The sequence below is a fragment of the Pseudorasbora parva genome, chromosome 6 (genome assembly GCF_024679245.1).
Source record: "Pseudorasbora parva isolate DD20220531a chromosome 6, ASM2467924v1, whole genome shotgun sequence".
NCBI classification, from domain to species: domain Eukaryota; kingdom Metazoa; phylum Chordata; class Actinopteri; order Cypriniformes; family Gobionidae; genus Pseudorasbora; species Pseudorasbora parva.
In genome coordinates this window covers 1,001,225-1,013,640 of record NC_090177.1, presented here as the reverse complement: position 1 = coordinate 1,013,640, position 12,416 = coordinate 1,001,225, and the positions used below count along the sequence as shown (strand labels likewise).

Here is a 12,416-nt window from a genome sequence, read left to right as displayed (position 1 = left end):
AACAAGATCATTTTGCCTGTTTTAAACAAAAACTCTCTTCATTTAGATTTTATTTTCACCAAAACAAGAAAAAAAATCTCATGTCGTTTTACTGATCTAGTAAATGCATCTTGATTTAAGAGTTGTGAGATATTTAGACTGGAAACAAGACGACATGACTGAGTTAGAAGAGCATTTATTGCAGTCCAGGACAAGCATGTGATGTGACTTCAGCTTGTGTTGAGACTCTGAGACGCTTCATATGCTAACATTTACAGTAACTGTTTGCTTTATAATAATCCTTACTAACCTCAAACATCTGAGTTCATATTAATAACCTCACCTGATAACACAAGGGTACACCGAAGGAGGAAACACCCGCTCATAAATATATACATTTGAACAAAATAAACGTGCCACAGGTAACAGACGCATTACTTCACATCAATAAAAACTGACATTAAATAAACATGTAAAAAATAACGAGTAACATTTTATTTCGGTTAGTTGCCAACATTCATCATTTTCATTTTAAAGGACTAAAATAACTCAAATTTAAAGCTAAAACTTAAAATAAATGATTTAGACGTATATTTCCTATTCATTTTTTCAAAACTTTTAGATATTTTTATATTTAGTTTTAAAAATTGCATTGCCAACATTTATCGTTTTCATTTTAAAGGACTAAAATAACTCAAATTAAAAGCTAAAACTTAAAATAAACTATATAAAATATTTAAAATATTTTTTGTAAAACGTATATATATAATGTTTTTTAATACAATGTGTATATTAAAAAAATACTGAAACTAAAATAAAAACTGAAAGTATATATATATATATATATATATATATATATATATATATATATATATATACACACATATACGTGTGTGTGTGTGTGTGTGTGTGTTTATATTATTTTAATTTCTTTTTTGAGGTTGTGAATTGAAAATAAAGCAAAGAAAGTCATAATTTTAGTTAGTTTTAGTAATTTTATTGTCTATTATTTCAGTTTTATTCGTTTGTTGTATATCTATATACTTTATTTTATTTCGTTTTTTAATTTCGTTTTTATATTTTTTATATTTTCTGTTTTCATTGTAACTTTAGCGGAAGTCATATGAATTTTGTTAACGTGTGTCATTAGTGTCATTGAGTATTAGTTTTCAACAAATAGTTTTTATTTGTATTCTTTCTTTGTCGCTTGTATTAATTTTCCCTTCAGTTTTAGTTACGGGAATGAATCACGTAAATGTTAAAACTAAACTAATATTTTCAGTTTTTATTGTAATTTTAGTTCAATAATAATTCTGTGTATTATTTTAAGTTTTTAATATTTTACTTTATTTCACTGACCCTAACCCTTTATTTCGATAGTCCACATTAGACGTATACTAACTATACGTAACTTTGCAACTGCATGTCAACTAACGGTCGTTAGAGTATTAGTAGACGGATTAATATTTACTAAAACTTCATTTTGTTTGTCACATAAAAAATATTCAAAGTTTCTAAATGAGTTTTTGCTTAAAACAGGCAAAATGATCTGCCAATGGAGTGAGAAAAATAATCTCATCACGTTAACACAGAATGTGTGTGTGTGTGTGTGTGTGTGTGTGTGTGTGTGTGTGTGTGTGTGTGTGTGTGTGTGTGTGTGTGTGTGTGTGTGTGTGTGTTTCTCACAGGGATTAAAGTCTACATTGATCCGTTCACGTACGAGGATCCGAATGAGGCCGTGAGGGAGTTCGCTAAAGAGATCGACGTGTCGTTTGTAAAGATCGAGGAAGTTATCGGCGCTGGTGAGAACCGTGTGTGTGTGTGTGTGTGTGTGTGTGTGTGTGTGTGTGTGTGTGTGTGTGGGCATGTTTTTGTGACATATGAGGACTCAAATGTGTATAATGCCATGGGTATGACACAGGTATTACAGGAGAGGGTGAAATATGAGGACATTACCCATGGCCCCACTTTACAAAAGGCTTATAAATCACACAGGAGGAGTTTTTATGAGAAAGTAAAAATGCTTGTATGGTTTGTACAGTATAAAAACTATTACTCCTGTAGAATGTCCCCACATTTCACAAAAACAAATGTGTGTGTGTGTGTGTGATTGTTGAGCGCAGGTGTGGCGCGGATCTCGTGTTTCCAGTGTGAACAGCAGTCATATAGAACACACACACCTGATGAAAGCCCATCTCATGTTCCTCTATTGTGTGTGTGTGTGTGTGTGTGTGTGCGTGTGCGTGTGCGTGTGAAAGGTAAGTTTAGAGGTAAGGGGCTGTGTGTGTGTGTGTGTGTGTGTGTGTGTGTGTGTGTGCGTGTGATAGGTAAGTTTAGAGGTCAGGGGCTGTGTGTGTGTCTGTGTGTGTGTGTGTGTGTGTGTGTGTGTGTGTGTGTGATCTGATAGCCTGTATATGTGTGTGCAGGTGAGTTTGGTGAGGTGTGCCGCGGCCGGCTCAGGGTCCCGGGGAGGAAGGAGAGCTGTGTGGCCATTAAGACGCTGAAGGGCGGATACACAGATAAGCAGAGGCGGGACTTCCTGTCGGAGGCGTCCATTATGGGCCAGTTCCAGCATCCAAACATCATCCATCTGGAGGGAGTCATCACCGCTTCCTGCCCCGTCATGATCCTCACGGAGTACATGGAGAACGGAGCACTCGACTCATTCCTGCGGGTCAGCACCTGTCTGTCTGTCTGTCTGCCTGAGTGTCTGTCTGTCTGAGTGTCTGCCTGTCTGTCTTTCTGAGTGTCTGTCTGTCTGAGTGTCTGCCTGTCTGTCTGTCTGAGTGTCTGTCTGTCTGTCTGAGTGTCTGTCTGTCTGAGTATCTGTCTGACTGTCTGTCTGTCTGAGTGTATGTCTGTCTGAGTGTCTGTCTGTCAGTGTCTGTCTGTCTGTCTGTCTGAGTGTGTGTCTGTCTGTCTGTCTGAGTGTCTGTCTGTCTGTCTGTCTGTCTGAGTGTCTGTCTGAGTCTCTCTCTGTCTGTCTGTCTGTCTGTCTGTCTGAGTGTCCGTCTGTCTGACTGTCTGAGTGTCTGTCTGTCTGACTGTCTGTCTGAGTGTCTGTCTGTCTGTCTGTCTGAGTGTCTGTCTGTCTGTCTGAGTGTCTGTCTGAGTGAGTGTCTGTCTGTCTGTCTGTCTGAGTGTCTGTCTGTCTGTCTGAGTGTCTGTCTGTCTGTCTGTCTGTCTGTCTGAGTGTCTATCTGACTGTCTGAGTGTCTGTCTGTCTGTCTGTCTGTCTGAGTGTCTGTCTGAGTGAGTGTCTGTCTGAGTGTCTGTCTGTCTGAGTGTCTGTCTGACTGTCTTTCTGTCTGTCTCACCTGTCTGTCTGTCTAATGTGGGGTAAGCTGTCTCACCTGTCTGTCTCACCTGTCTGTCTGTCTGATGTGGGGTAAGCTGTGTCACCTGTCTGTCTGATGTGGGGTAAGCTGTCTCACCTGTCTGTCTCACCTGTCTGTCTGTCTGTCTGATGTGGGGTAAGCTGTGTCACCTGTCTGTCTGATGTGGGGTAAGCTGTCTCACCTGTCTGTCTCACCTGTCTGTCTGTCTGTCTGATGTGGGGTAAGCTGTGTCACCTGTCTGTCTGATGTGGGGTAAGCTGTCTCACCTGTCTGTCCCTCTGCAGTTGAATGATGGTCAGTTCACTGCCATCCAGCTGGTGGGGATGCTGCGTGGGATTGCGTCTGGAATGAAGTATCTGTGTGAGATGAGCTTCGTGCACCGAGACCTGGCGGCGCGGAACATCCTGGTCAACAGTAATCTGGTGTGCAAGGTCTCAGACTTCGGCCTGTCCAGGTTCCTGACGGAGAACTCGTCCGACCCCACCTACACCAGCTCTCTGGTGAGCATCGGCCGGCCTTCATCACCGGGGAGGCAAAGGCTGCCTGTTCATCATGAGCAGACTCACGGACTGATCTATCGGCAGCTATTGCCAGAGTGTAGCAGAACATTTGATTTGTAACATTTGTTAATAATTAGCATGCCAGTTTTGTGTGTTTTTGTGGATATCAAAATATGTGATGTTTTGTGGGTAATGTCCAGTGTTGATCAGTTGTTAGTGTGTAGCTAAGGAAGGTTGTGTGTGTGTGTGCGTGTGTGTGGTCTCCAGGGCGGGAAGATCCCGATCCGATGGACCGCTCCTGAAGCGATCGCCTTCCGGAAGTTCACCTCGGCCTCAGACGTCTGGAGCTACGGCATCCTCATGTGGGAGGTCATGTCGTTCGGAGAGAGGCCGTACTGGGACATGAGCAACCAGGACGTGAGTCACACAACATCGGCTCATTTATTCAGCCTGCTCTCTTTAAATAAAACACACCTGTGGCAACGTTTTGGCAAACCACAAAATACGTACCAATCATAGACTGTAGATGAATATGGCCGTAGTGTCCGTGACGTCACCCATAGGATCCGACGAGCCGCTCTGAAGCGTAAAGTAGAGTCGAGCCGTCGCCATCTTGCGAGCGAGTCATCGCGAGATAACAGAAAATGGGCAAAGAGGCGGGGCTTAGTGGATGTGGGCGGAGCTTATGTGACACAGTGACTATAGACAGCGGATAAATGGCTATCCACCTGTCACTCAAAGTAACCACGCCCTTAATTATGCAGAACTTTAAGGCTTTATATAACGTAAACGAATGAGTTATAAAATAATTCACCCCCTATCAGTCGTCATGAAGGGCAAAATTAGCCGTATAGACCAAAACCACAGTACAGTCTCAGACTGTAAACGTGTTTTATTCTGCTGTAAAGTAGTTTTGTTTTTGACGGCCTGTTTTAATTTTACTTTTAGTCTATTCTTTGTGTCAAGCTGTCATTTTAGTTTTTATTAGTTTTAGTCACATTCATACTCTTTTTAGTCTAGTCAAGGCAAGGCAAGTTTATTTGTATAGCACATTTCACACCCAATGGCAATTCAAAGTGCTTTAGATAGAAATTAATTACAACAGTGGTAACAAATGCATGAGAAAAAAGAATACCATATGGACGAATAAAACATTAAAAACAAGCATAGTTAAGACAGTCGTAAAGATAATAATAGTAATAAAAAAAAATAATAATAATAATTAAAAAAATAAGATAAAATAAAATAAAATGGTCAGATCCACAATAATGGTCTGATATAAAAATAAACATTCTTCAGTTTACAGCCTACACACATGTACCATCTTTATCAGAGCACCTCTCATTCATTTCCTTCTCAAACACGTTCATAACATCCATTTTAATCACTATTCCCTGATTTTCACCTTCTTGTTAAACCCATCATCATACCCTCCACAGATTTACACACACTCAAACCTTATTGTCAATTTAACTATTTCCATCAAACCCAGTTTTCACTCGTCATATTCAACTCAAAAGAACATATAAAATAAACAATAACCAGAGATAAGAACAAAGGTAAACTAAAACAATTATAAAAGAATAAAGAGATAAGATAGGGTGCGATCAGTCGGACATACAGTGGCTCATTCAGTAAACGCTCAGCTGAACAGATGTGTTTTGAGTCTGGATTTGAATGTGGCTACTGTTGGAGCACATCTGATCTGTTCAGGAAGCTGGTTCAGCTACGGCTGGCATAATAGCTAAAGGCAGACTCTCCTTGCTTTGAGTGAACTCTTGGTATTTCTAACTGACTTGATCCTGCTGATCTGAGTGATCTGTTGGGTTTGTATTTAATCAGAATATCTGCGATGTATTGAGGTCCTAGCTCATTGAGTGATTTATAAACAAGTAATAGTACTTTAAAGTCGATCCTAGATGTAACTGGAAGCCAGTGTAAAGACCTGAGGACTGGTGTGATATGGTCATATTTTCTGCTTCTGCTCAGCGTTCTGTATGAGCTGCAGCTGTCTAATGGTCTTTTTGGGAAGGCCAGTGAGAAGTCCATTACAATAGTCCACCCTACTGGTGATGAAAGCGTGAACCAGTTTCTCTAAGTCTTGCCTGGAGACAAAACATCTAATCCTTGCAATATTTTTCAGATGAGTTTAGTCAAGATTTAGTCGACTAAAAGTCTGAGCATTTTAGTCAGAATTATCCATGACTATTTTCATCTAGTTTTAGTCAATGAAAATTGTATTTTAGTCTCTTTTTAGTAATGCAATTCTCTTTTAGCCAGTCAGTATAGTATAAGTCCCTCGTAGTACAGACAAAACGAAAATCGTCTTTTAGCCAAACCCAAACAAGGCTATCTTACTATCTTGTGATACCTTTATAGGCTCAAGAACACATTCATTCCAGACACAAAAGATCCCACAGGTTTTTATACTGTACAAACCGTATTTACTATCCCCCTACACTGCCCCTAAACCTACCCATCACACACACACACACACACACACACACACACACACACACACACACACTGCCCCTAAACCTACCTATCACAGGAAACATTCTGCATTTTTACTTTCTCAAAAAAGCGAAAAGTATGCCTAAATATCGTCATCAATGAACCTTTATCATGTGACAAAAACGAGACGAGCCGTAACGTAAATGCTGGTGACGTGACGATGACGAATAGACACGAGACTGAATGTGGTTCGCTCTTCAGCGAGGCGCTCTGTGTATGATTTGTTTGTGTATTTGGTGTTGAGTCGTGTTATTCCGCGGAATTAGACGAGCTCAGCATAATAACGGGAGCTCTCCTCTTCATAATGCGAGGCTCGATCTGGCGCTGTAGATTACGGGTTTGCAATAAAAGAAGAGTGAATTTTTGAAAGCCAAATATGTTGTTAATGGATCGAGTCTCGCATTAAAATCGAATACGAAAAACGATAAAAAATGCTGTTTAACTCCCTCTAGTGTTCATTTCTGTTGGAAACTGCAGTGATATTGTTCCTACTGGTACGTATTTTGTGGTTTGCAAAAATGTTGCCACTGATACCAGGGCTCGACATTAACGCTTGTCCGGGACAAGTGGATTTTTTGAAGGGACAGTGAAAAACAATTTTACTTGCCCGACGGACAAGAGTCTGATTAAAACAAAAAAATAACTAGCGAATCACCAAAATGCAGGAATGATTGTGCATTAGTTTAGTGTGAGTGGCGATCGATAGTGACGGATGATAATATATGATGAACTGATGATAATAAGGTCGATCTGTTGACGCTCGATCAGCCTCTCGAGGAGAAATCACAACACGAGAGCGTTTTCCTGAACACCATCACGACTGTGACACTGATTTCATATGACAGCTCCATAAACAACTCATTAACATCCACTAACATTCACTTAACGTCACTTTAGATGCTATATTGAGTGCTTTTGTTCCATTTCAGCAGCGAAAGTCGTTCATTTGTAGAGCCGTAACGCGTCTCACAGCAACAAGTGTGTTACTGAATGATTCAGTGTTTGAATGAATCGTTTGAATGAACGACTCAGTGACTCACTCATTAAGACTCACCTGCTGCCCTCTACTGGAGGTTTAGTTTGATGTTTAAACACACTTTCCAGCATTTCTTATTGGTCTATTCAAAACTACAAATCTCTAAACATTATTTAACTCAGTTGGTATTTTTAAGTGTAAATTATTTAATTTACTTTGTAACAGCCCTTATAGTGTCTTAATTTAATTTAATGTACAGATCAAATTTAACAATATAAAATTAAACCTAAAGCATAGCCTATATTTAAAACGATTAGGGGGAAATGCCCTTTATAAAAGATGAAACTATCACAACTATGCAGATTTAAATATGTCAAAGCTGATTGAACACTGGTGAGAATATTGCTTCAGAATAAATTATAGTTACAACACACACACACACACACACAATTAAAAAAATATCGAACTTTTTTCCGGATAAGCACATGTTTTACTCAGGCAAGTGAATGAGCGATTTATTTGTCTGAAGGAGAAGCACATGAACATGAGAACATGGATCTGGCTGGCTTTACTTGAGATGAGTTTGGACATTACTTCTGAACTCTGGCGTTTGGAGAGCAGCCGTTAAGCGATGAATGTGCCTGATGTGTGTCTGTGGTTTGACCTCTGACCTCTGCCCTCTGCAGGTGATTAACGCCATCGAGCAGGACTACCGCCTGCCTGCTCCCCCAGAATGCCCGGCGGCGCTGCACCAGCTCATGCTGGACTGCTGGCAGAAGGAACGCTCGGCGCGGCCGCGCTTCTGTGCCATCGTCTCGGCTCTCGACCGGCTGATCCGAAACCCAGCCTCACTCAAGATCACCGGACGCATCCCAGACGGGTCAGTGTGTGCGCGTGTGTGCGTGTGTGTGTGTGTGTGTGCGTGTGTGTGTGTGTGTGTGTGTGTGTGTGTGTGTGTGTGTGTGTGTGTGTGTGTGTGTGTGTGTGTGTGTGTGATGGGTAGGTTTAGGGGCAGTGTAAGGGGATAGTAAATACAGTTTGTACAGTATAAAAACCATTACGCCTATGGAATGTCCCCATATGCCACAAAAACAAATGTGTGTGTGTGTGTAACATGTCTCTCTCTCTCTCTCTCTCTCTCTCTCTCTCTCTCTCTCTCAGGCCGTCTCACCCTCTTCTAGACCAGCGTCCTCCTCCATCTCTCTCTCGCTGTAGCTCAGTGGCCGATTGGCTGCGAGCCATAAAGATGGAGCGCTACGAGGACGGGTTCCTGCAGGCCGGATTCACCTCCATTGAGCTCATCTCACACATCAGCACAGAGTGAGTCTCACACACACACACACACTCACACTCTTACACACACACTCACACTCTTACACACACACACACTCACACTCTTACACAGACACACTCACAATCTTACACTCACACTCTTATACACACACACTCACACTCTTACACACACGCACTCTCACACACACACACTCTCACACACACACTCATATGGAAGCCTATGTGTAGCAAAATTCAATTTGCAATGCATTTCAGTATTTAAATTTACATTTTCCATAGCATGTGTGGAACATTTGGAGCAAAATGATTCAAATTTAATAAAACAATTCACATTTGCTATTTCCTACACTAGTTTTAACATATAAATTAAACATATCCACTCCCCTAAAGGATTATTAGGAACACACTAATGCTGTCTTTGACCCTTCCGCCTTCAGAACTGCCTTAATTCTCCGTGGCATTGATCATCAAGCTGCTGAAAGCATTCTTTAGAAATGTCGGCCCATATTGATAGGAGAGCATCTTGCAGTTGATGGAGATTTGTGGGATGCACATCCAGGGCACGAAGCTCCCGTTCCACCACATCCCAAAGATGCTCTATTGGGTTGAGATCTGGTGACTGTGGCGGCCATTTTAGTTCAGTCAACTCATTGTCATGTTCAAGAAACCAATTTGAAATGATTGGAGCTTTCTGACATGGTGCATTATCCTGCTGGAAGTAGCCATCAGAGGATGGGCACATGGTGGTCATAAAGGGATGGACATGGTCAGAAACAATGCTCAGGTAGGCCGTGGCATTTAAACGATGCCCAATTGGCACTAAGGGGCCTAAAGTGTGCCAAGAAAACATCCCCCACACCATTACACCACCACCACCAGCCTGCACAGTGGGAACAAGGCATGATGGATCCATGTTCTCATTCTGTTTACGCCAAATTCTGACTCTACCATCTGAACGTCTCAACAGAAATCGAGACTCATCAGACCAGGCAACATTTCTCCAGTCTTCAACTGTCCAGTTTTGGTGAGCTTGTGCAAATTGTCGCCTCTTTTTCCTATTTGTAGTGGAGATGAGTGGTCCCCGGTGGGGTCTTCTGCTGGTGTAGCCCATCCGCCTCAAGGTTGTGTGTGTTGTGGCTTCACAAATGCTTTGCTGCATACCTCGGTTGTAACGAGTGGTTATTTCAGTCAAAGTTGCTCTTCTATCAGCTTGAATCAGTCGGCCCATTCTCCTCTGACCTCGAGCATCAACAAGGCATTTTCTCCCACAGGACTGCTGCAGACTGGATGCTCTTCCCTTTTCACACCATTCTTTGTAAACCCTAGAAATGGTTGTGTGTGTAAATCCCAGTAACTGAGCAGATTGTGAAATACTCAGACCGGCCCGTCTGGCACCAACAACCATGCCACGCTCAAAACGGCTTAAATCACCTTTCTTTCCCATTCTGACATTCAGTTTGGAGTTCAGGAGATTGTCTTGACCAGGACCACACCCCTAAATGCACTGAAGAACTGCCATGTGATTGGTTGACTAGATAATCGGGTTAATGAGAAATAGAACAGGTGTTCCTAATAATCCTTTAGTGTATTTTAATGCTTTATAAGTTGCAAAATTAAAATTAAAATGTATTACGGAAATTTTAAAATTTGTTTAAAAGCACACACACACACACACACACACACACACACACACACACACACACACACACACACACACACACACACACACACACACACACACACACACACACACACACACATGAGTTAATGCTTCAGTGGTGTGTGTGTGTGTTTGTCAGGGATCTCCTGCGGATCGGTGTGACTTTAGCACTCACTTACTCTCTCTCTCTCACACACACACACACACACACACACACACGAGTTAATGCTTCAGTGGTGTGTGTGTGTGTGTTTTAGGGATCTCCTGCGGATCGGTGTGACTTTAGCAGGACATCAGAAGAAGATTCTGTCCAGCGTTCAAACTCTGCGCATCCATGGAGGATCGCTACGATACTGACGCATCCCAGCATGCCCTGCTTCCGTCCTCGGCAGATCGACCAATCGCTGTGGAGCCTCGCAGCATCAGCCAATCAGAGAGAGCCTCTGGGTTTATTCTCTTAGTTTGACACGGCCTGATGGACTCTTCTGATTGGTCTCAGGACAGACGAGACTTCATCAGGAAACACGGGACATTGGACATTGACGTGTTACTGTCGCCGTGCATTATGGGAGTTTAATCGGATCTTCACATTGAAGGTTCACTATAATTATTATTTTTATTATTATGTGAGATTATTTTGTAATTATTTTGTACGTATCAAAACAGCACAAATAATGAACGAATGTTTGTTTAGCCAAAGTACTGTGGGAGCTGTCAATCAAACAGAGTGTAATCTGTGTGACCAATCACATTAAAGACTCACACTGGCCCCTCCCACCGACGTCTGTTTTGTTGGATTAATTGCACATTCAGCTTTATTACAGGATCATGAAATAAGTGCGAAATACACCAACAATCTTGTCTTAAGTGTGTGTGTATGTTTGTTTTTGTGACATATAAGGACACAAATGTGTATAATGCCATGGGTATGACACAGGTATTACAGGAGAGGGTGAAATATGAGGACATTACCCATGGCCCCACTTTACAAAAGGCTTATAAATCACACAGGAGGAGTTTTAGTGAGAAAGTAAAAATGCAGAATGTGTGTGTGTGTGTGTGTGTGTGTGTGTGTGTGTGTGTGTGTGTGTGTGTGTGTGTGTGTGTGTGTGTGTGTGTGTGTGTGTGTGTGTGTGTGTGTGTGTGTTGAGTGAGGCGTCAGTCCGTCTCTATTTGTTTACAGTTTGTGTGTAATTCAGTATAATCAGCTTTTAAAAGGTGTGTGTGTGTGTGTGTACAGATCTAATAAGTGACGTGTCTTCTAGAGAACTGCATAACAGTTACAGAGAGACATTAAGGATGCTTTTTAAAAGTCGTGAAGTAGCGACAGATCCTTTCGTCTGTGTTGTGATGAACATCCGAGTGTATTGAAACAAAGGTATGATGTCATGTAAAGTTTATTGCTCTGGTCCCCTCCCTGTTAAAATGAGTGATGAGATACTTGGACACCTAGCCATTGAGTGATGATATTCAGCTAAGTGGTGTTCGCAGAATTCGTTCGGGTCACATGACGTCACTTTGCACCATCATCTTTACGACTGACAGCTCAGTCACGCCAACAGGGCTAAAGGAAGAGGAACCCGAACTGGTATTTTATTATTTTATGAACAACAAACTGTTAAATAATAAATATTTTTTCTTCTGTGCTATCATAAAAGGACGATGTTGTATGTTTCTGAATGAATGGATGAATTATACTTTTGGTATGTTCTCTTTGGTGGCTTTATACTGCCTTGTGTTTATGAGCTCAAGTGTTTGATTGAGATTATCTTATGTTTGATGTTTCAATTAATCAAAAATAGGTCAGGAAAAAGTCTGGGAGATTCGGTTTTGATTAATTCGGTTTGGAAGTAGAGATAAAAGCCCGCGAATTTAACTACACTGCAAAAATGCTTTTCTTACTCAGTATTTTTGTCTTGTTTCTAGTCAAAATATATAAAAATTCTTACATTAAAAAACATTTACTAGACAAGTACAAAAACAATGTCTTGTTTTGGGAAAAATAACTCAAAATGAAGAGAGTTTTTGTTTAAAATTACATAAACAATCTGCCAATGGGGTGAGAAAAATAATCTTGTTTTTTGTTTGAATTAAGATTATTTTTCTCACCCCATTGGCAGATTATTTATCTTATTTTAAGCAAAAACTTTTCATTT

General features: G+C 41.1%; 1 protein-coding gene across 2 annotated transcripts in view; it reads left to right on the top strand.

Moving 5' to 3' along the window:
* ephb4b (eph receptor B4b) overlaps nucleotides 1-11,035 on the top strand; it is a 59,271-nt gene extending 48,236 nt beyond the window's left edge. For both annotated transcript variants that reach the window (XM_067445353.1, XM_067445352.1), the window contains 7 exons: nucleotides 1,668-1,781; nucleotides 2,406-2,653; nucleotides 3,602-3,817; nucleotides 4,085-4,234; nucleotides 7,994-8,187; nucleotides 8,469-8,627; nucleotides 10,518-11,035. In XM_067445353.1, the coding sequence (XP_067301454.1) occupies nucleotides 1,668-1,781; nucleotides 2,406-2,653; nucleotides 3,602-3,817; nucleotides 4,085-4,234; nucleotides 7,994-8,187; nucleotides 8,469-8,627; nucleotides 10,518-10,617 (1,181 nt within the window). In that variant the 3' untranslated portion in view covers nucleotides 10,618-11,035. The remainder of the gene's footprint in view (nucleotides 1-1,667; nucleotides 1,782-2,405; nucleotides 2,654-3,601; nucleotides 3,818-4,084; nucleotides 4,235-7,993; nucleotides 8,188-8,468; nucleotides 8,628-10,517) is intronic.
* The last annotated feature ends 1,381 nt before the right edge of the window (nucleotides 11,036-12,416 follow it).